Below are 23432 nucleotides of genomic sequence, written 5' to 3'. Positions count from 1 at the left end.
TTTTTGCTTCTATAACACTCATCTTCAGAGGAAAAAGGCAACATTGGTTGCACTGCTTTTAGAATATCAGAGTTTATTCTCAGATGTTTCAACCCAGACAATGTACTAGAGCATGACATTGACATTGGGGACTCTCCCCCAATCTAACAAATTCTACTGAGGCAAATCACGAAAAGAAAGTAACTACGGATACTGCAAGAGTTTCACCTGGAAATTAAACATGTCCGTGGTAAGGACAACTTGGTTGTCTCAGGGGGGGTGCAGTCAATACGTTTTGCATTTAGTTAGGTGTTGCCCTGCTCACAATTTATTTTGACTATACATTTTGGAGATGAATTTTGTTTTGGTTGGACTCGATCCAATGGGGTATTGGATCGAGTCCAACCAAAACAAAATTCATCTCCAAAATGTATAGTCAAAATAAATTGTGAGCAGGGCAACACCTAACTAAATGTGCAACCAATGTTGCCTTTTTCCTCTGGAGACAAGTGTGCCACAAAGACAAAGGTTTTACAGAATCTCTGAATTACTCAACCGTCCAACCGGCACAGTGTGTATTGGACTTTCCTCATACCCTTGGAAGACTATAGTCAACAGTGACAGCAGTGGCCATAGGCAGAACATCCCTAACAGTTTCCACTGACTTCGCTGCCAATTGTAGTGGGTGAAGTATGGTTTCAACATGTTGACATGACACAGCCTGTTTATTTTCCTGTGCTCCAGTGTGGCAATGATGTAATGCAGATCACCATTTTTTTTACTATGGGGTAAGGTCCTGAAAAGGAAGCCTGCAGCAGTGACACCAGAACGGGCAACAAAGCCAGGACTTGGTCACCCACATCGAAAGTGTGGTTTCGGGCATTTCATTTTAGTTTGCGCCCTCTCAAGATTCTCACTGGCAAACTCAAGGCAATCTCTATCGAAAAGCGCTTACATGCGCCAACAGATTATTTTTGTTTTTAAAGTGTCGCCCTGCAACAACCTGTCTCTCAGCAAATTCAAGGGACCTTCGACATGATGTCCAAACATGAGTTAATTTGGACTAAAACCAAGAGATTCCTGAACAACCTCCCACGCTGCAAAGAGCACAAGAGGGATCACTTCATCCCAATATTTTCCAAACTCAAAGCAGTAGGCTCTCAACATAGACTTTAAAGTCTGATAATCTCTCAAGAGCACCTTGAGACAGTTTCACATGAAATTCAAATTGCACAAGTCCATACGTTGAAAATTATTTCACAAGGGCCGGGAGCCATTTCACAATACTGGGAGCCATGATTTTCTTCAGTGGAATAGCCTCAGGGAAACGAGTGGCAGCACACATTATGGTTAACAGAAACTCGTTACTACTCTTGGCTTTGGTCAAAGGACCAACACAGTCCACCAGAACCCTGCTGAAAGGTTTGTCAAAAACAGAAATAGTCTGCAAAAGTGCAATCGGTACAACGTTGTTCCGTTTACCCATCCACTGCCAAACATAACAGGATTTACAGTAAGACACAACATCCTGTTTCAGACCAGACCTGAAGAAGTTACCTAACATAGTCATACGTCTTGTCGACCACCAGATGGCCTGCCATACTACCATTGTGAGCCAACCTCAGTATCTATTGTCAAAGCGTAACTGGAACAACAATTTGAGATACACTGGTCCAATCGTCTTGCCCAGAAGTGGAGCAAGAATGCCATTGCCTCATTAGAACGCCATCTCTGTCAAAGTAACCCACACAAACTTCCTCAAACGCCTAAAGAAACATCTTTACTCTGTTCCGAAATCAGCTGCTTCCTAGACATCAATGTGTCAACTGTAGGGACCCTCTCTTCCTTCAGAGGTCCTACAAACTAACTCACCTTTAGAGTTTAATGGATAGGTCAACTCAGGATGTTTAGCGAAATCAGGATCACCCATAAACATCTTGGACAGATCGACCATGGTGGGATTGAATACATCCTCCTCAACTTTTCTGATAACCCATCAGGTTCCTCTACTCAGGGTTCCTTACAAACCACAAGATTTGGCACAACCTTCCCTCCAGCCAAATTGTTTCCCAAAATGAATGAGACTCCCTTCACCGTTAGGCTAGGACTCACTCCGATGACAATGGAATCAGAAATAAGATCAGACTCGAGTTCCACATTATACAAAGGAACTTCCATGCAACCCATTTCCACGCCTTGTACAAACACTCTGTAACCAGTTGCTGAAGTGTCAGACAAAGGCAAAACACCCTCCAAAATGATGGATTGGGCCGCCCCAGTGTCTACTGGTATCTTCACCAGCTGCTTAAAAGCATTTCCACTCTGCAGAAACACAAACCTGTCTGAAACAAAGGATTCATACACATCTGATCCAAAATCTTGTTTAGGAGATACACCAATCGCAACCAGAGACTTAATGGGCTGGAGTGCTCCCACAAGAAGAAACGTAATTTTTCTGTTTCAACTTGGGACACAGACACAAACTGGCAGATATGAAAAGATCTGCAGAAAACTGGATTTATCTTTGGGAACTGTAGAAAAATACTCTAACCTCACAGTAGGAGGTAACTTCTCTGGATTGATTTTTGTTAAGGTAACTTTATGTGTCAAAACAAACTCATCTGCAAGAACTACAGCTTTCTCAAGAGTGAGATCCTTGTGCACCTAAATGTAGGTTGCAACCTTTTTGTGAAGGCAATTCTTGAACTGTTCTATAAGTATGAGTCTTTAAATCCTCATGGTCCTTGGCCTCTTGAGAACCACACCACTGATAAAAAATACATGCTTGTTGCCTTGCGAATTCAACATGGCTTTGTGATTCTGTCTTTTGTCATTTCCAGAACTGTTGTCTCTGTGCCTCTGGGACCAACTTGTAAGCCTGAAGAATAACGGCTTTAACAGTGTACATAATCTGAACTCTGGTCAAGAGATAAAGCAGAGTACACTTTGAGCCTTTCCCACAAGAACACTTTGGAGGAGCAGTGACCAAATATCTCCCGGCCATTTTAGGTGTGGCAATCTGCTCAAACCGAGTAAAATATACATCCACCTCTTTTTCGTTGAAAGGCGGTACAAGCCAGCTGTTCCAACCAAGATCAAACTCTGAGTGTCACGTTCTAACCTTAGTTCCTTTGTTTTAGTATGGTCAGGGCGTGAGTTGGGGTGGGCAGTCTGTTTGTTTTTCTATGTGGGTTTTTGAGTTCGGCCTAGTATGGTTCTCAATCAGAGGCAGCTGTCAATTGTTGTCCCTGATTGAGAATCATACTTAGTACTGTTTCGGTATTGGTAAATTCACGTTGTTATTTCTTGTTTAGTGTTCTGAGTTTTAATTAAACATCATCATGAACACTTACCACGCTGCACCTTGGTCCTCCTCTCTATCTCCAGATGACATCCGTTACACTGAGGGTGTAGGATGGCCTGACTGGATTTGGAGTACTTCCAGATCTCCCTTTGTCGCACTTCCATCTCCATCTCTTTCAATCGAATGGCATGTGCATGTTCTTCTTGTTCTAGTGTGTTGTTCTATTGTGTTGTATGTTCTTGTCTTTCCCTGTGCTCTAACTCTAACTTCTGTTGTTCCCATTTTGCCTTTAGTTCTAACTCTCGCAGTTGCACGTATATGGGGTGTACTCTACCAGCCGTAGGACCCTTTTCATCATCCTCACTCTCTGGAAGGATTTCCTCCTCCACTTAAACTCTTTGACTTCTGTTTTTGGATCGCCAGATGCCACCTTGATGTTATAATGCTTTGAAATGATACGCAGATTCGCCTTTGTACATTTATCTAGCATCTCCCATGTAGGGTTTTCCACAAATGCTTCCAACTTAGTCCATGTATTTTTTTGTTATTAGCCTGTGTTTATGCAAATTTCAAAATGATTCCACCAATCTAATAACCCCTCAAGGTGGATGTCAGTGACAAACTCTACCACAAAATTGTATTTTGAACATTCCAATATCTGAGCACAGCAGAGCTTCAGAGTAGGGGACGAGAGCAACTACCATACTCATGGGAAACAATATCCCGGACGAGCCCCCATTTTATGTTAACCAAATAGTGTCACTCAAACAGGACTGGGAACTAACAAATGACCAACAACCAGAACTAAACCGGTGGGGTTTTAGGAGGGGTTCTGAAAGACACTCATGGGGGTGTCCACTGAAAGTAGACTGGCAACAACAAATGTAACCTAAAAGACACCCACCATGAGCGCCCACTAAATTTACCTAATAAGAGGCAAGCAAAATAAAAACTTACACCAAACTTAGATAGGATGCTAACCAAAAAAGTGGAGCAAAATGAAATCAGACAAAGGAATATTTTTTTTCTAGCTATCAAAATAGGGAGTGCCAACTAAAGGGGTTTACCCTCCGCATCTATCAAGACAACTGGAGCACTGGGCCAACCACTCTTCAAAAGCACCTGTGCCAGCATTAACGAAATGGCAACCAGCACAGGTGTAACATATACTAACTAAAGAGGTCACACCAATTGGTGTGCCCTACATGCTCATGATCTATTTGCACTAAAATCCAACCTCAAACCATAAATGGAAAAACCAATGCCTGTAACAAAACCGATTGGATGAGAAGGTCCCTCTCACCTTATCCAATGGGTTTTGAGAAGGAGGTGAGGATGTGAGGAATGAAGGAAATGGAATTGAGATTCTCCCCTTGTTTCCTCCATTCCTCACCTCCCTCTCAAAGCACATTGGGGGAGAGGAGGGAATGTTCCTCCCCTCAGGCTCCAATACACTTTCAAGGAGAAGCAAGGAGTGGAGGAAACAAGGACAGAGGAAGCAAGAATGTGATGTCTGGTGTTCAGGCAGGCAGAGAGACAGATGGATAGACAGACAGGCAGGCACGCAAGCACACATTGCTTGAAGAGTTGACTGATTATAATTATTTAATTCTTATTCATATTGTCAATGATTTTTTTGACCGAACCCATTGTATTATATTATTGTATTAAATGATTAAATAAACTATTAAAAAAATATATTGAAATGCAGTTTTTTAGGTTTAGCATGGCTATAAATTATAGAGAAGTTGACTAAAGCACAAACAGACCTCGCTACTAGCCATGACAAAGAAACATGCAGTGTCCACATTTCATGTGATATTTTGAATGACATGTAGATATTTTATTGTTGCTAGGAGTTATGGTCTCAGTGTGAAAATCTTGCCTGTTATTCCTGCATCTACAAATGTGAAGCTGCAAGAAAATCATATTTGAATGTATTTCAAACAATTTTGAAATGTTGACCCTTGTGTCACACATTGGCCCCTTTACTTATAGAAAGACTAACATACACAGGACAAATCATAAGAAATAGGGGTATTGTAAAGATTTGGATATTGTAAAAACATAGCAATGTGTTGTATGCCATTTCTGCCCCATGCAGCATTGTACTAGATCACCTTTCTACATGACTTGTCAACTGATACCGTACTGCAATTCATCAGCTTAGTGTATCAATGAAATTCAGATAATGAGTGGAATGTATTGTTATATATGTACCCGACACTATAATTACAAATGGTAGCACATAAAGTGACTCTTCCACTCTCTTCTATTGAAGCACACTGGCTGATGGAGAATGATGACATAATATTTACAGCCACTCCCATACAGAATCTTAATTTGAACATTCTGTTGTTGTAGTATTTTCCTTTATTGCAGGAAATGCAAACTAGTAGTGTATTCAAGATTTAAAAAGGCTACGAAAGTTTGTAATTTCCTCTTTAAAATGTCAGACGTGATTAGCCCTGAAGAGAAATGTATCAACCCCTACAAGAAATGTCCATGAATAAAAATCCACATAATAGTTCACATTTCCTATTGCTGCAGGATTATTTGAAAGAGTGATTTGGTGCAGTGAACAAGTGAATTTTTGAATTTGTTTGTTGTACCCAGTCAATTCTAAATGTTGTTAGAGTTTTGAAAATGTACCAAAGATGTAATAAAGGTTAAGCTTGTACACTTGCAGTTCTGCAGTCTTGTTATATATTGACATAAGTGCAAGTGATACTAAAGAGCCATTAACAAGGTTAAGTTAGTCACAATTTTGATGCATTATAATATCACATCTGAAATGTCGCAAATAGTCATGGAAATTCTTAGTCTTTTCGGTGAGCTTAATGGTTTTTATCATTAACTTAATATTATTCCTATGCTCTGTAACTAGTGACTGTCCAGTGTACCAGGGATGGCCAGTTTGTGGTGGTGGTTGCCAGGGATGCCACTCTGCCCAACCTGGAGCTAGATTCTATCAGCCTGCTGGGGGGGAACGAAGCCCACTGCACCCCTGTCGGCATCACTTCTGCTTTTGCCATCTACCAATTCAAAGTCACTGAATGTGGAACTGTCATGACGGTACGTATCAGCTGTATTTGGCTTCAGTCTAAGTACAGGGAGGTAGTTCCTCTCTCCTTCAAAGAATTGGATCACATCATCCATATTAGTTGCAACAATGATCATATCATTGATTGTTTATTCAGGTTTAAAGATGTTGTCGCATTGTGGCAAAAGCGCTTGGTCTAACCTATGATGATTTTGCCTCTTGAAGATGAGCTGTATAAGAGTTGTGTTTATTGCAGGAGGAACCTGGTACTATTTTCTATGAGAACAGGATGTCCTCCTCATATATAGTGGAGATGGGACGCCTCGGCACCATCACCAGGGGCAGCCAATTTAAGTAGGTGATTTAAAATAATAATGATAATAATAACAACAATATCCTAGGGAAGTCTAAAATAAGCTAAAAACTGTCATGTTTTTTTCTGTATATTGGGCCAGTTTGGGAATTTTGACAAGACACTGGAGTTAACATCATTTATCTTCTTAAATGTGTAATGGGATCTTTAGTCAAAATAAAATACAATTGTATTTGTCATATACACAGATTACAGCAGGTGTGCTAGCTCCCTCAACATTGCAGTACAATAATAAATATCAATAATACAGAGTCAAATGGTCGGAGTGGATGGGTGGGAAGATACCAGTAACGTCTAGCAACCAAAAGGTTGTGTGTTCGAATATAATTAGTACCCAAATTTAGCATTTTAGCTAATTAGCAACTACTTATTACTTTTTAGCTACTTTGCAACTACTTAATATGTTAGCTAACTATTTTCCTAACCATTACCTGAACTCTTTAACCTAACCCCTAACCTTCTTAACCCCAACACGTAACCACTAGCCTAGTGAATGATGGCCACCTAGCTAATGGTAGTTTTAGCCACCTAGATAGCAAAAACATCAAATGAAATCAAATTTTATTGGTCACATACAGATGCTATTGCGGGTGTAGCAAAATGCTCTTAGCTCCAACAGTGCAGTATTATCTAACAATTCACAACAATACACATCTAAAAGTAAAATAATGGAATTAAAAAATATATAAATATTAGGATGAGCAATGTCGGAGTGGCATTGACTAAAATACAGTAGAATAGAATACAGTATATACATATGAGATGAGTAACGCAGTATGTAAACATTATTAAAATGACTAGTGTTCCATTATTAAAGTGGCCAGTGATTCCATGTCTATGTGTATAGGGCAGCTGCCTCTAAGGTGCAGGGTTAAGTAACCGGATGGTAGCCGGCTAGTGATGGCTATTTAACAGTCTGATGGCCTTGAGATAGAAGCTGTTTTCAGTCTCTCGGTCCCAGCTTTGATGCACCTATACTAACCTCGCCTTCTGGGTGATAGTGGGGTGAACAGGCTGTGACTCGGGTGGTTGATGCCCTTGATGATAATTTTGGCGTTCCTGTGACATCGGGTGCTTTGGTGTCTTGGAGGGCAGGCAGTGTGCCCCCGGTGATGTGTTGGGCAGACTGGACAGTAGTCAAGGTGCAACAAAACTAGGGCCTGTAGGACCTACCTTGTTGATAGTGTTGTTAATAAGGCGGAGCATCGCTTTATTATAGACAGACTTCTCCCCATTTTAGATACTACTGCATAAATATGTTTTGACCATGACAGTTTACAATCTAGGGTTACTCCAAGCAGTTTAGTCATCTCAACTTGCTCAATTTACACATTATTTATTACAAGATTTATTTGAGGTTTAGGGTTTAGTGAATGTTTTGTTCCAAATACAATGCTTCTGGTTTTAGAAATATTTAGGGCTAACTTATTCCTTGCCACCCACTCTGAAACTAACTGCAGCTCTTTGTTGAGTGTTGCAGTAATTTCAGTCGCTGTAGTAGCTGACGTGTATAGTGTTGAGTAATTCACATAAATAGATACTCTGGCTTTACTCAAAGTTAGTGCATAGGGCCTAAACAGCTACCCTGGGGAATTCCTGATTTTAACTGGATTATATCTGAGAGGCTTCCATTAAAGAACACCCTCTGTGTTCTGTTAGACAAGTAACTCTTTATCCACGTTATAGCAGGGGGTGTAAAGCCATAACACAAGTTTTTCCAGCAGCAGACTATGATCGCTAAAGTCAAAAGCTGTCTAATAAGACAGCCCCCACAATAATTGAATCAATCAATTTCTCTCAGCCAATCATCAGTCATTTGTGTAAGTGCTGTGCTTGTTGAGTGTCCTTCCCTATAAGCATGCTGAAATCATGTTGTCAGTTTGTTTACTGTGAAATAGCATTGTACCTGGTCAAACATAATTTTTTCCAGAAGTTTACCAAGGGTTGGTAACAGGCTGATTGGTCGGCTATTTGAGCCAGTAAAAGGGGCTTTACTATTCTTGGGTAGCGAAATGACTTTAGCTTCCCTCCAGGCCCGAGGGCACACGCTCTCTAGTAGGCTTAAATTGAAGATGTGGCAAATAGGAGTGGCAATATCATCTGCTATTATCCTCAGTAATTTTCCGTCCAGACTGTCAGACCCCAGTGGCTTGTCGTTGTTGATAGACAACAATAATTTTTTCGCCTCTTCCACACGGACTTTACGGAATTAAATTATTGTCTTTCATAATATGGTCTGATATACAGTACTTGGATGTGTAGTGTCAGCGTTTGTTGCTGGCATGTCATCCTTAAGTTTGCTTATCTTGTCAATGAAAGTCATTAAAGTAGTTGGCAACATCAGTGGGCTTTGTGATGAATGAGCCATCTGATTCAATGAATGAAGGAGCTGAGTTCGCTTTTTTCCCCAAAAGTTAAGGTGCCCCAAAGCTTTTTGCTATCATTCTTTATATAATTGATATTTGTTTCATAGTGTAGTTTATTTTTTATTTAGTTTAATCACATGATTTCTTAATTTGCAGTATGTTTGCCAATTAGTTGGGCTGCCACACTTAATTGCCATAACTTTTGTCTCATCCCTCTCAACCATACAATTTTTAAATTCACATTTTAAAATTCAAATTAACAGTTTTAGTAATTTTCTTAATGGTTGTGTGCTTATTAGTAACTGGAATAAGTAGTTTCATAAATGTGTCAAGTGCAGTGTCTGATTGCTCCTCATTACACACCACAGACCAGCAAATATTCTTTATATCATCAACATATGAATCACTACAAAAGTTATTGTATGACATCTTGCACACTATATTAGGCCCATCCTTTGGAACTTTGGTTTTCCTGGATATGGCTATTATATTGTGATCATTACATCCTATGGATTTGGATACTGCTTTAAAACAAATATCTGCAGCATTATTAAAGATGTGATCAACACATGTTGATGATTTAATTCCTGTGCTGTTTGTAACTACCCTGGTAGGTTGACTGACAACCTGATCCAGGTTGCAGGCACTGGTTACAGTTTGACGTTTGTCCTGAGTGGCCAGTTGGATAATAGCCAGTCAATATTGCAATCACCAAGAAAGCATTTCATACATATTATCCAGATAGTGACTGTTAACACTTGGTGGTCTATAGTAGCTTCCCACAAGAATGGGCACGCACCCTTGTGTTGAGGATCAGCAAAGTGGAGGTGTTGTTTCCTACCTTCACCACCTGGTGGCGGCCCGTAAGGAAGTCCAGGACCCAGTTGCACAGGGCAGGGTTCAAATCTAGGGCACTGAGCTTAATTATGAGCTTGGAGGTTACTATGGTGTTGAAGGCTGCGCTATAGTCAATGAACACCATTTTGACGTAGGTATTCCAATTGTCCGGATGGGATAGGGCAGTGTGCAGTGCGGTAATGATTGCATCGTCTGTGGATCTATTGCGGCGGTAGGCAAATTGAAGTGGGCCTAGGGTGTCAGGTAAAGTAGAGGTGATATGATCCTTAACTAGCCTCTCAAGGCACTGCATGATGACAGAAGTGTGTGCTACAGGGCGATAGCAATTTAGTTCAGTTACCTTTGCTTTCTTGGGTACAGGAACAATGGTGGACATCTTGTTGCAAGTGGGGACAGCAGACTGGGATAGGGAGAGATTGAATATGCCCATAAAAGATTCCAGCCAGCTGGTTTGTGCATGCTCTGAGGATGCGCCTAGGGATGCCGTCTGGGCCGGCAGCCTTGCGAGGGTTAACACGCTTAAATGTCTTACTCGTATCGACCACGGAGAACAAGAGCCCACTGTCCCTGGGAGCGGGCAGGGGCGGTGGCACTGTGTTATCCTCAAAGTGGCTGAAGAAAGTGTTTAGCTTGTCTGGGAGAAAGACGTCGGTATCCGCGATGTGGTTGGTTTTCCCTGGACGGGTACAGTACAGTGGGGCAAAAAAGTATTTAGTCAGCCACCAATTATGCAAGTTCTCCCACTTAAAAAGATGAGAGAGGCCTGTAATTGTCATCATAGGTACACTTCAACTATGACAGACAAAATGAGAGAAAAAAATGTAGGATTTTTAATGAATTTATTTGCAAATTATGGTAGAAAATAAGTATTTGGTCACCTACAAACAAGCAAGATTTCTGGCTCTCACAGACCTGTAACTTCTTTCAGAGGCTCCTCTGTACTCCACTCGTTACCTGTATTAATGGCACCTGTTTGAACTTCTTTACCTGTATTAATGGCACCTGTTTGAACTTGTTATCAGTATAAAAGACACCTGCCCACAACCTCAAACAGTTACACTCCAAACTCCACTATGGCCAAGACCAAAGAGCTGTCAAAGGACACCAAAAACAAAATTGTAGACCTGCACCAGGCTGGGAAGACTGAATCTGCAATAGGTAAGCTGCTTGGTTTGAAGAAATCAACTGTGGGAGCAATTATTAGGAAATGGAAGACATACAAGACCACTGATAATCTCCCTCGATCTGGGGCAAGATCTCACCCCGTGGGGTCAAAATGATCACAAGAACGGTGAGCAAAAATCCCAGAACCAAACGGGGGACCTAGTGAATGACCTGCAGAGAGCTGGGACCAAAGTAACAAAGCCTACCATCAGTAACACACTACGCCGCCAGGGACTCAAATCCTGCAGTGCCAGACGTGTCCCCCTGCTTATGTCCAGGCCCGTCTGAAGTTTGCTAGAGAGCATTTGGATGATCCAGAAGAAGATTGGGAGAATGTCATATGGTCAGATGAAACCAAAATATAACTTTTTGGTAAAAACTCAAATCGTTGTGTTTGGAGGACAAAGAATGCTGAGTTGCATGCAAAGAACACCATACCTACTGTGAAGCATGGGGTGGAAACATCATGCTATGGGGCTGTTTTTCTGCAAAGGGACCAGGACGACTGATCCGTGTAAAGGAAAGAATGAATGGGGCCATGTATCGTGAGATTTTGAGTGATAACCTCCTTCCATCAGCAAGGGCATTGAAGATGAAATGTGGCTGGGTCTTTCAGCTGACAATGATCCCAAACACACCACCCGGGCAACGAAGGAGTGGCTTCGTAAGAAGCATTTCAAGGTCCTGGAGTGGCCTAGCCAGTCTCCAGATCTCAACCCCATAGAAAATCTTTGGAGGGAGTTGAAAGTCCGTGTTGCCCAGCAACAGCCCCAAAACATCACTGCTCTAGAGGATATCTGCATGGAGGAATGGGCCAAAATACCAGCAACAGTGTGTGAAAACCTTGTGAAGACTTACAGAAAACGTTTGACCTCTGTCATTGCCAACAAAGGGTATATAACAAGTATCGAGATAAACTTTTGTTATTGACCAAATACTTATTTTCCACCATAATTTGCAAATAAATTCATTAAAAATCCTACAATGTGATTTTCTGGATTTTTTCTTCTCATTTTGTCTGTCATAGTTGAAGTGTACCTATGATGAAAATTACTCAATCATCTTTTTCAGTCGGAGAACTTGCACAATTGGTGGCTGACTAAATACTTTTTTGCCCCACTGTATATGCCTAGAGAGCAATGATTATGTGAAACAGAGTATGTTACAGTCCCTGATGTCTCTCTGGAAGGAGATCCTCGCCTTGAGCTTTACTGTCCAGAGACTGAACATTAGCGAGTAATATACTCGTAAGCGGTGGATGGTGTTCACGCCTCCTTAGTCGGACTAGAAGTCCACTCCGAATAGCTCTTCTCCGCTGGTGGCGTCTTGGAGCAGCCTCTGGGATAAGTTCAATTGCCTTGGGGTGATGAACAAAGGATCCAATTCGGGAAAGTCGTATTCCTGGCTGCTCTGAAATCCAAAAGTTACTTCCATGTAATATGTTCTCGGCTGATAATGTAAAAAATAACACACACAAAAACAAAATACTGCAAAGTTGCTTTGGAACTAGAAGCACTAGAAGCAGAGCTGCCATGTCTGTCGGCGCCATCTTGGAATTTGTAGCAAATCATACAAATTATAATTCAGAGCATATCTTATGAAACGGATGATGGACATCCACAAACTAATACCAAACACAAAACATATACTAATTTGAGTGTCCCGGATATTTGTTTACTATGTTACGTCTACCCCTGATTCAAGGTTGGTGAGTGAGTGAGTGTCTCTGTCTGTCTAAAATGGATGGTAGACATGGTGTATCACGTTTAACAAACCAAACATTAAAATACCATTATAGAAGGTAAAGTAAAAACCCAAACTGGTCTGTGCATAAATACCGGTGTACGGTATACCACCCAGCCATAGGCTACCTTGTACTTCATGTTTGAGTTTTTGCTTGTAAGCAGGAATCAGGAGGATATCGATATGGTCCGATTTGCTAAATGGAGGGTGGGGGAAAGCTTTGTATGCATCTCTGTGTGTGGAGTAAAGCTGATTTATCCCTCTAGTTGCACAGGTGACATGCTGGTATAAATTAGGTAAAACAAATTTAAGTTTTCCTGTATTAACCTTTTACTGCAGTCGGCTAAATCAGGGTCTGTGATAAGGTGCGTCTCGGTGAGAGGTGTAGGAGTCAGGCGCAGGAGAGCAGGGATTTCTGAGAAGCGTGTTTAATATATATATATATAGTCCACCAATACAAAAATGGCACAGACAAAAATCCAAAACTAGCTCTCGAATGATCAGAAACTCGTGCCAACACACGGAGGAACAACCACAGTTCCAACACTTACATACACGTGCCTAAATAGTGAAAGCAATACAGAAACTCGTGCAAAACACACGGAGGAACAAACTCAGTTCCGAAACTTAACTACACGTGCGTGATAGTGAAAACAATAAACATCAAAGATAACTGTTTGACATTTCGGAAGATTTTTTTCATGTTTTTTAAATGTTTATCCAATATGAAATTATGAAAAGTATTTATAACATTCCACCCATGAGGCCACTAGAACATTTGACTGCAGGAAAGGACAACAATCACCGGCCACTAAGAGCACCGCCTCTGGATTAGCATTTTCTTGTTTACTTATGGCCTTATAGAGCTCGTTGAGTGCTGTCTTAGTGCCAGCATCGGTTTGTTGTGGTAAATAGACAGCAACGAAAAATACAGATGAAAACTCTCTTATTAAATAGTATGGTCTCATGCTTATCATGAGGTATTCTAACTCAGGTGAGCAGAAACTCGAGACTTCCTTAATGTTAGAGATCACGCACCTGCTTTTTTCAATGAAGAGACAAACATCACCCCAGCTACCCCTCCTCAAACTTACTAGGTTCAGTCCTGCCGATGCATAGACAGATGTATTGTATATTATCCATGTCCTTCTTCACCCTTGAATCTGAGAAACATTGTATATTACAGTTCTTAAATGTTCCGTTGATAGGATAATCTCGAACGGAGCTCGTCCAGCTTATTCTCCAGCGATTGCACATTCGCCAATAGAACAGAGTGTAGAGGCGATTTACCATTCACCGCCGTAGTCTCACCAGGGTGCCCATATGCTGGCGTCTACAGTGCCATCTTTGCCTCCTTCGAGTGTTGGGGATTAGGGCCTGGTCCGGGATAATCAATATGTATTTTGCCTCTGACGTCCAAATCGAGGTTAGTGATAGATGTTCTGATGTCCAGAAGCTTTTTTTCAGTCATTGGAAACTATGGTCAAAACATGCTATACCAAAAAGGTTAAGATCAGTGCAAAAAAATACACATACACAAAATAGCACAATTTGTCAGGAGCCTGGAATACGGCCGCCATTCCCTCCAGCGCCATTCCATTAAATGACATATAGGCAAGCCAAAACGCCTCCTAAACCTTAAACAGCCAGGTCACCTGTGATACAAGTCAGCATTCATGTCCATCCATGTCTGAGGACATCGGGAGATGACGTGGAAACCGTCCACTAGGGGCTACAGTTAGAGCTGTTACCTTCAACTAGATTTCAGTTTTGTTAGGGTGTTATGGATGGGGATGGTGAATAGGCATAAGCATCTGCCTCTGTTTCGCTTTTTAGATTTTTGTTTTTTTAGCCTATACCAAACCTTAACCCTTAACCATTTGGAGTTAATGCCTAGCCTTAAGATTTCGATGTTAATGCCTAAACTTTACATTAAACACTTCAAAATTTGATGTTTGCAACAACTTTGAAATGTGATGTTTGAGAAACATGGATTAATGTCTATTTCTGACGTGAGACTGTGAGAGCTAGTTTCCTTATATGGCCGGATTTGAAGTTGAGATGTCAAGATGTCTGACCACACTCCCTTTATTCCCAGTCTAATATTCCAGTGCAGATATAGGGGCACCGTGATTGAGGCTCTTGTGATTGAGGTGAAGCAGGTGCCTCCCCCAATTCTTCTACCAGCTCCTGGACCCCTCAGAGTTGAGCTCAGACTGGCCAATGGAATATGCCTCACCAAGGGATGTACGGAAGGCAAGTGGCACTATATTCATTGATTAGTTTGTTGGATTAATAAATGGGCGAATTAATGAATCTTTCCTCTTTTGAAACAGAGGAGGCGGCCTACACCTCTTACTACACGGAGGCAGACTACCCTGTCACCAAGTTCCTCAGGGATCCCGTGTACGCTGAGGTTCGCATCCTGGAGAGGACAGATCCCAACATTGTGCTGACCCTGGGTCGCTGCTGGGCCACCACAAACCCCGACCCTCTCAGCCTACCCCAGTGGAACCTTATCATTTCTGGGTAAATATCTGAATAAGTAGAAGTTGTAAAAATGTTTTAACTACGTCCAATTTCTTTTATACCATTTATTGTAAAGATGAGGAAAACGTTCAGCAGCTCTAGGAGAACTTCACTTCAACGCAGACAGACACTTGAATGACCATGGCGTTGTCTGTCTGTCTACTGTATGTCTCTCTCTCTCGCTCGCTCTCTCTGTGTCTGTCTCTCTTTCTTTCTTTGTATCTTTAGATGTCCGTACAAGGATGACCGTTACCTGACCATGCCCATCCCTGTGGAAGCCTCCTCTGGTCTGTCCTTCCCAACCCACTACAGGCGCTTCGTCCTCAAGATGTTCACCTTTGTGGATTCGACATCTATGTCCCCCCTGAGGGAGAGGGTATGACCATAGAAATACATATATAGTACCAGTCAAAAGTTTGGACACACCTACTCATTCAAGGGTTTTTCTTAATTCTTTACTATTTTCTACATTGTAGAATAATAGTGAAGACATCAAAACTATGGAATAACACATATGGAATCATGTAGTAACCAAAAAAGTGTTTAGATTCTTCAAAGTAGCCACCCTTTGCCTTGATGACAGCTTTCCACACTCTTGGCATTCTCTTAACCAGCTTCACCTGGAATTCTTTTCCAACAGTCTTGAATGAGTTCCCACATATGTTGAGCACCTGTTGGCTGCTTTTCCTTCACTCCGTGGTCCAACTAATCCCAAACCATCTCAATTGGGTTGAGGTTGGGTGATTGTGGAGGCCAGGTCATCTGATGCAGCACTCCATCACTCTCCTTCTTGGTCAAATTTCCCTTACACAGCCTGGAGGTGTGTTGAAAAACAAATGGTAGTCTGACTAAGCTCAAACCAGATAGAATGGCTTATCGCTGCAGAATGCTGTGGTAACCATGCTGGTTAAGTGTGCCTTAAATTCTAAATAAATCACTGACAGTGTCACCAGCAAATCACCCCCACACCATCACACCTCCTCCTCCATGCTTCATGGTGGGAACCCCACATGCGGAGATCATCCGTTCACCTACTCTGTGTCTCAAGACACTGCAGTTGAAACCAAAAATCTAAAATTTGAACTCTTGAATTTGAACTTTTAACAAGGCACACCTGTTAATTGAAAAGCATTCCACACATACCTCATGAAGCTGGATGAGAGAATGCCAAGTGTGTGCAAAGCTGTCAAGGCAAAGGGTGTCTACTTTGAAGAATCTTAAATATATTTGGATTTGTTTAACATTTTTGGGGTGAATACATTATTCGATATGGGATTCACCTGACAGACACTCTAAATGTGACCACCACACGCAGAAGATGATGCCCCCATTCCGCCCACTAATTTGGGCTTCTTTTGCACATTTTGTGTTGTTTATGTGGGGGGGATGCTGTAAATCAAAATTACTCTATGTGTTCTGAAAGATGAGACATTGAGAATTATAATAAATCCTGCTTTAATCCATCAGCAAAATTGTCACGGGGGAAAGGGGGACATGAACAGGTTGATTCATCCGCTCATTTTTATTTACATTTAGGGACATTTGGGTCCAACTCGAAGTCAAGCCACTCCCTCTCATCCTAATGGCAAAATTTTGAAGAATACCCTGCATGAGAGGAGCTATAAAACAGCACATTTCTTATCTTTGCCCCATGGCAAAATGTGTAGAATTGTAGGAAATTAGCTTTAAACTGCATCATTTTTTCTCAGACTCATGACAAAGTCTAGAATAGCATTATAAACTCAACATTTTCTCTCCGCCCCATTGCAAAATGTGTTGAAATGCAGGAATCTAGCTTTCCTAAAGAAAACATGTTTGGGGGGACTTCCATTTCTCCTTCCACTTAAGCCGTGTTTTCAAATTATCTCTCCCTATAACCCACAACAGAGGCATAATAATGTCAAACTGTGTAGAATTGCAGGTAATATGTTTTAAAATGTCAAAAACATTTCCGGGGGAGGACCCGCCCTTTACATTTCCATATTATAAAAATCATGTTACAGTATCAATGTTTATGATCGCTATGTGTATCATACCCAGGGCTGTTCTGAACAGAATTAGCCTATTTTTGTGGCATTGTCCAGAAGACTCATCTGAATGCACTCATGACTCCATTCTATGTGCACCAAAATGACTTTCTGTTTCTTTGAAGTTCTTTGTGAAAAACTAACACTGTAAAATCATATTTTATTACTTAGCTAGTTATTTTGACAACAGAATAAGCTTTTAAATGATGTACTCCCGCCCCTGAATGAGATTTATAATGGACCATTTTTTAATTGCGTAAACAACAAAGAGTAGTTGTTTTATGGTTGGGATGCAGGGCTGTTTTCCAAATAGAACTACAAGTGTGCTTGCTTCAGTTCCTCAATGGCAGCGCTTGGAGAGCAAAACAAGCTCCAAATAGTTAAAAGCTCTTTCCTTCATAAAAGTGCATTGAAATGACTGGTACCACTTGAAGACACCAGTTAGACCCCTCACTAAAACGCTTCAATTTTTTTGTCTTATGTTGTACTTAAGAATTTTCCTGGAAAAATTGGACTATGTTATTGAATGTATACAGAGTATTTCCAGATTTCGTTATCAACATATGCTGCGAAAAGTACAGTTAATGTAAAATGCAAATGAGATCAACAGTGTAATGTTTGGATTGAGGCTTGTCTTGTGTCAGGTGAACTGTTGTGTCCTCAACTTTGTTGGATCATTTCCCCCTAATCCCCATAAGTGATCGACTTCAATTGCTACCATTGTTATGCATATTCTTCTCATATTTCTTAGGCCAATTTCCACGAGTGTAAATGGTTGATTCTGTGGGTATGACTGTGTTTTAATTCTGCTGAATAAGATAGTTGGAACAACTCCATTGATGTTCTTGATTACCATGCTAACACTGCATTCAATTAAAATGCACAAAATAGAAAAAGTTATTTATGAAAACATATTTTTCAGTGCCGCTTTTTTAGCTGTCCTATTACATTTGGTATTACTTTCTGGTAATTACTCAATGATTTAACATTATTATTTTGGCTTGCTTCTTGGTCACAATTGGTACTTTCTAGCAGTATAGTTTGTATAAATATGAAACTATTATACATTGTTCTTGGGTAATAATTATCTAAATACATAAGTATTACCTCCTTAAAAAACATTTTAATGTAATATCTCTTGCAGATGTTCATCCATTGTAATACAGATTTGTGCCAGCCATACCAGGAAAACTGGTACTGTGTACCAAGATGCTTCAGAACGAGTGAGTTACGTTTTCTCAGTTAGGCTGCATTCCATTACAGAAAATGGTTTCCTTCCCCTCTACCCTTCCCTACAGTTTAAGTCTCGTTCCTCTCTGCAACTGACCACATACAATTTCCTTTCCAGGGAGACACATTGCCGATGCAGTTCAGAAGACCACCAGAAGCGAGTCTACTTTGGTTTCCAGTGGCGAACTGATCCTGACTCAAGCAAGCCCACCAACTAGAATATTGGTTGACTGAATACCAGCACTTTGCAGGCCATTGGCCAGTGGAGAAATTGGTCCACTTTGGGGTTGATTTAATGGAATTAAATTGTTCCCCAAAAGCCCCTGACCAAATTGATATCTGGTGAGGCTGTTTTTCACACCTTTAGCGAAATATCTTGTATGGAAGTCTATGCAATATAATGTTTACAGGATGATAAAGGAATGTTGAGACAAGTTGGAATGTTCACATGCTCATTGAAAATGACTGTATCAAACAACAATGGAACATTCTATTGGATGGGTTTCAGTTAATGTTACAAGTAACATAACTACATATTTGTTTTGCGGAAATTGGTCATACTGGGAAATAATACAAGTCCAAGAGATCCAAATCTGGTAGCATATTGATTTATTTGCCACCTGTAATAGTCTGTTGTATAGCGGTGCTCAGCATGCTAAAATTAAAGGTGTGCTCTGTCATTTGTTGAGCAAGTTAACACAAAGACATACAGATGAAGGATATTAATTTGAATACCTTATTGTTGAAGGAAGTTTTCTGCACAGCAGTAAATGCAAACTTGTAGTGTATTCAAGGTTTAAAAAGATTTGGCCTTACTAAAAATGCATCAACTCCAACAAAAATATTAATTAATTATAATCCACACAATAATTGACATGTTCTGTTGCAGGATTATTTTCTTGCTGTGGGAAACTGGGCAAATGATCTCTAAAAAGGAAGATTGGTGATTTTAATCTATTCGATCCCTGACCATCAAGATGAAAGTTATGCTCTCTAACCTTACAAGTTATTTAATGAAATATGTTCCCTAATAATTTCATAGACATTAGTTAAGTGGCTGGTTGACACATTTTATAGAATCTATGCCATTGTTAATTAGGAAAAAATCCAGCCTTTTAGCAATTGGGCCATTGCTGATGCCCTCGACGACAACCCTCAGCAGCCACAACTAATACATATTTTACATTAACAGTGTAACTAGAGCGTGATCACAATCTACCGGTACAGCTGGTGCTCTAATGCATGTTTCAGTGTTATTTACCTCGAAGCGAGCATAGAAGTAGTTTATCTCATCTGGTAGGCTTGTGTCACTGGGCAGCTCTCGGCTGTGCTTCCCTTTGTAGTCTGTAATGGTTTGCAAGCCCTGCCACATCCAACGAGCGTCAGAGCCAGTGTAGGTCAACTCAATCTTCGTATTGACGCTTTGCCTGTTTGATGGTTCGTCGGACGGTATAGCAGGATTTCTTATAAGCTTCCGGGTTAGAGTCCCGCCCCTTAAAAGCTGCAGCTCTAGCCTTTAGCTCAGTGCAGATGCTGCCTGCAACCCATGACTTCTGGTTGGAGTATGTACTGTACGTATGGTCACTATGGGGACGACGTCATCGATGCACTTATTGATGAGGCCAATGACTGATGTCGTGTACTCCTCAATGCCATCGGAGGAATCCCAGAACTTATTCCAGTCTGTGCTAGCAAAAACAGTCCTGTAGCTTAGCATCTGCTTCATCTGACCACTTTTTTATTGATCTAGTCACTGGTCCTACCTGCTTTAATTTTTGCTTGTAAGCAGGAATCAGGAGGATAGAATTATGGTCAGATTTGCCAAATGGCGGGCGAGGGAGAGCTTTGTATGCATCTCTGTGTGTTGAGTATAGGTGGTCCAGAGTTCTTTTTCCTCTGGTTGCACATTTAACATCCTGATGGAAATTTGGCAAAACATTTTTAAGTTTCCCTGCATTAAAGTCCCCGGCTACAAGGAGCGCCGCCTCTTGGTGAGCGTTTTCTTGTTTGCTTATGGCAGAATATAACACATTCAATGCTATCTTACTGCCAACCTCTGACTGAGGTGGTATGTAAACAGCTATGAAGAATACAGATGAGAACTCTCTCGGTAGGTAGTGTGCTCGAGACTTCCTTAGATATAGTGCACCAGCTGTTTTTTTCTCTCAAAAATACATAGTCCGCCGCTCCTTGTCTTACCAGACGCTGCTGTTCTATCCTGCAGGTACATTGTATAACCAGCCAGCTGTATGATGATATTGTCGTCTTTCAGCCACAACTCCGTGAAGCATAAGATGTTACAGTTTTTAATGTCCCGTTGGTAGTTTCAACTTCTTTGTAACTCGTCGATTTTATTGTCCAAAGATAGCACGTTTGCTAGCAGAATTAAAGGAAGTGGGGGGTTATTCGATCGCCTTAGAATTCACAGAAGGCAGCCCGCTCTTCGGCCCCTGTTTCTCCGCCTCCTCTTCACGCAGATCACGGGGTCGGGGCCTGTTCCCGAGGGAGGCGTATATCCGTCGCCTCAGGCTCGTCAAAGTCGTGAAAGAAGAAAAATGATTCTGCTAGTCTGTGGTGAGTAATCGCAGTGCTGATGTCTAGAAGTTATTTTCGGTCATAAGTGACGGTATCGGCAACAATATGTACAAAATAAGTTTTCAAAAATAAGTTGAAAAACGCAGAAAAACATACAAAAAACACAATCGGTTGGGGGCACATAAAACGTCTGCCATCTTGTTGTCACCTTAGCTTGCTACATAACTTCTGTGTGATTGGAAGCACGAGCACCACCAATCAGCCTACACCACTGTGAACACACCTGTCGTTACTATGAAAACTAGCCATGTCTGCAAATGACTGCTGTCTGAACACACACAAATCCAATTTGGTCACTTGTAACTTGATGTTTGGACAGTCAGTATTCCAAAACGGATTTGAAAAACAAAACTGAGCATTAAGGTCTGTAGTGTGAACTAGGCTTTAGAGTGTGATGTTGCAATGTAGTGTATATGACAGGATTCAAGACTTTAACACTCTAAACTAGGTCATTCGAGCTCTGAATGCTGAGGTGCTGAAAGCCGTAGTATATGAGAACATATACCACGGGTATGACAACATTTATTTGTAATATTCTAATTTCATTTGTAAACAGTTTATAATAGCAATAAGGCACTTCGGGAGTTTGTGGTATATGGCCAATATACCACAATTAAGGGCTGTATCCAGACACTCCGCGTTGCACCGTGCGTAAGAACAGCCATTAGCCATGGTATTTTGGCCATATACCACACCTCCTCGGGGCTTAATGCTTAAATATGGCATTTTATTTTACATCATTATAATCAGAACAAACCACAAAGATCCATCTGTGATTTCAACTGTAAAACGGCATCAGGCGCTCCATATTTGAAGTAAAATAATAAATAAGGTAACAATTCAAAGCTTTTAATACCTGTAGTGGCTTCAAATAATGTCCCAACATTCAGGCACTTCCTTTCAGACATGTTTACTAAGACGGTTCCAATGCGTTTCAAGAGAGATAATGTTTCTTGTCACAACAAAAATCACATGTATTACTCACAAAAATGTCCAGAGTGGTCACATAGTTCCATTTGATGATGAATGGTAAAGCAAACATGATTGCCAGCTACGTATTCTGGTAGACAGATTGTAATTGATATTGATGGCAAAAAAAAACAAAAATGTAAGGTAAAGTAGATGAATAGCTTGAAATCAAAAAGGTAAATCCAAAAGTATAAATGCTCAAATGAAACAATAGAATATGGTTGAAAACTATCACAAGGCAACTTTCTAGCAGCAGGCTCCTTTCACCTATTCTAGTCACTGTTCAACTGATGCGCCATCTTTATTTAACCCTTTAAAAGCTGAAATGTTCAAAGCTAAAAAATGTAAAGCTGAAATGGCTTGTGTCAATAAGAATTCAACCACTTTGTTATAGCAAGCCTAAATAAGTTCAGGAGTAAAAATGTGCTTAAGTCATGTAATAAGTTGCATGGACTCACTATGTGTGCCACAGTGTTTAACATGTTTTTTAAATGACTACTTAGTTTAATGGCTGTGATGGGAAAAAACTGAGGATAGATCAACAACATTGTAGTTAGTCTACAATACAAACCGAATAAAGAGACTGAAAAGAAGGAAACCTGTACAGAATAAAACATATTCCTAAACATGTTTGCAACAAGGCACTAAAGTAATAATGCAAAAAATGTGACACAGCAATTCAATTTTTTTCCTGAATACAGAGTGATACTGTATGTTTGGGGCAAATCCAATACAACACATTACTGAGTACCGATCTCCATATTTTAAAGCATAGTGGTGGCTGCATCATGTTATGGGTATGCTTGTAATCGTTAACTAGGCTAATGCAATTAGCATGAGGTTGTAAGTAACAAGAACATTTCCCTATCGGATATTGGCAGAAAGCTTAAATTCTTGTTAATCTAACTGCACTGTCCAATTTACAGTAGCTATTACATTGAAATAATGGCATTCTATTGTTTGAAGAGAGTGCACAGTTTTGAACATGAAAAGTTATTAATAAACAAATTAGGCACATTTCGGCAGTCTTGATGCAACATTTTCAACAGAAATACAATGGTTCATTGGATCAGTCAAATTTTGCACATACACTGCTGCCATCTAGTGGAAAGAATCCAAATCGCAAATGGGTTGGAATAATACATCGTGGCCTTTCTCTTGCATTTTATAGATGGTACAAAAAACAAATACAAAAAAAGGGTTGTTTTTTTCTTTGTATTGTCTTTTACCAGATCTAATGTGTTATATTCTC

At 40.6% G+C, this 23432-nt stretch overlaps 1 protein-coding gene across 1 annotated transcript; it reads left to right on the top strand.

The window, feature by feature from the left end:
* Positions 1-1014: 1014 nt before the first annotated feature.
* LOC139378052 (zona pellucida sperm-binding protein 4-like) lies at positions 1015-19818 on the top strand. Its single transcript, XM_071120554.1, has 9 exons — positions 1015-1131; positions 3394-3469; positions 6171-6358; positions 6583-6680; positions 14929-15086; positions 15167-15359; positions 15588-15735; positions 18531-18609; positions 18735-19818. Exons 1-9 carry the CDS (start codon positions 1015-1017, stop codon positions 18848-18850), a joined length of 1173 nt encoding a protein of 390 aa, XP_070976655.1. The 3' UTR covers positions 18851-19818.
* Positions 19819-23432: the final 3614 nt, after the last annotated feature.

Source organism: Oncorhynchus clarkii, chromosome 2 (assembly GCF_045791955.1).
Source record: "Oncorhynchus clarkii lewisi isolate Uvic-CL-2024 chromosome 2, UVic_Ocla_1.0, whole genome shotgun sequence".
NCBI lineage: Eukaryota > Metazoa > Chordata > Actinopteri > Salmoniformes > Salmonidae > Oncorhynchus > Oncorhynchus clarkii.
This window is presented reverse-complemented; position numbering and strand designations above follow the sequence as displayed.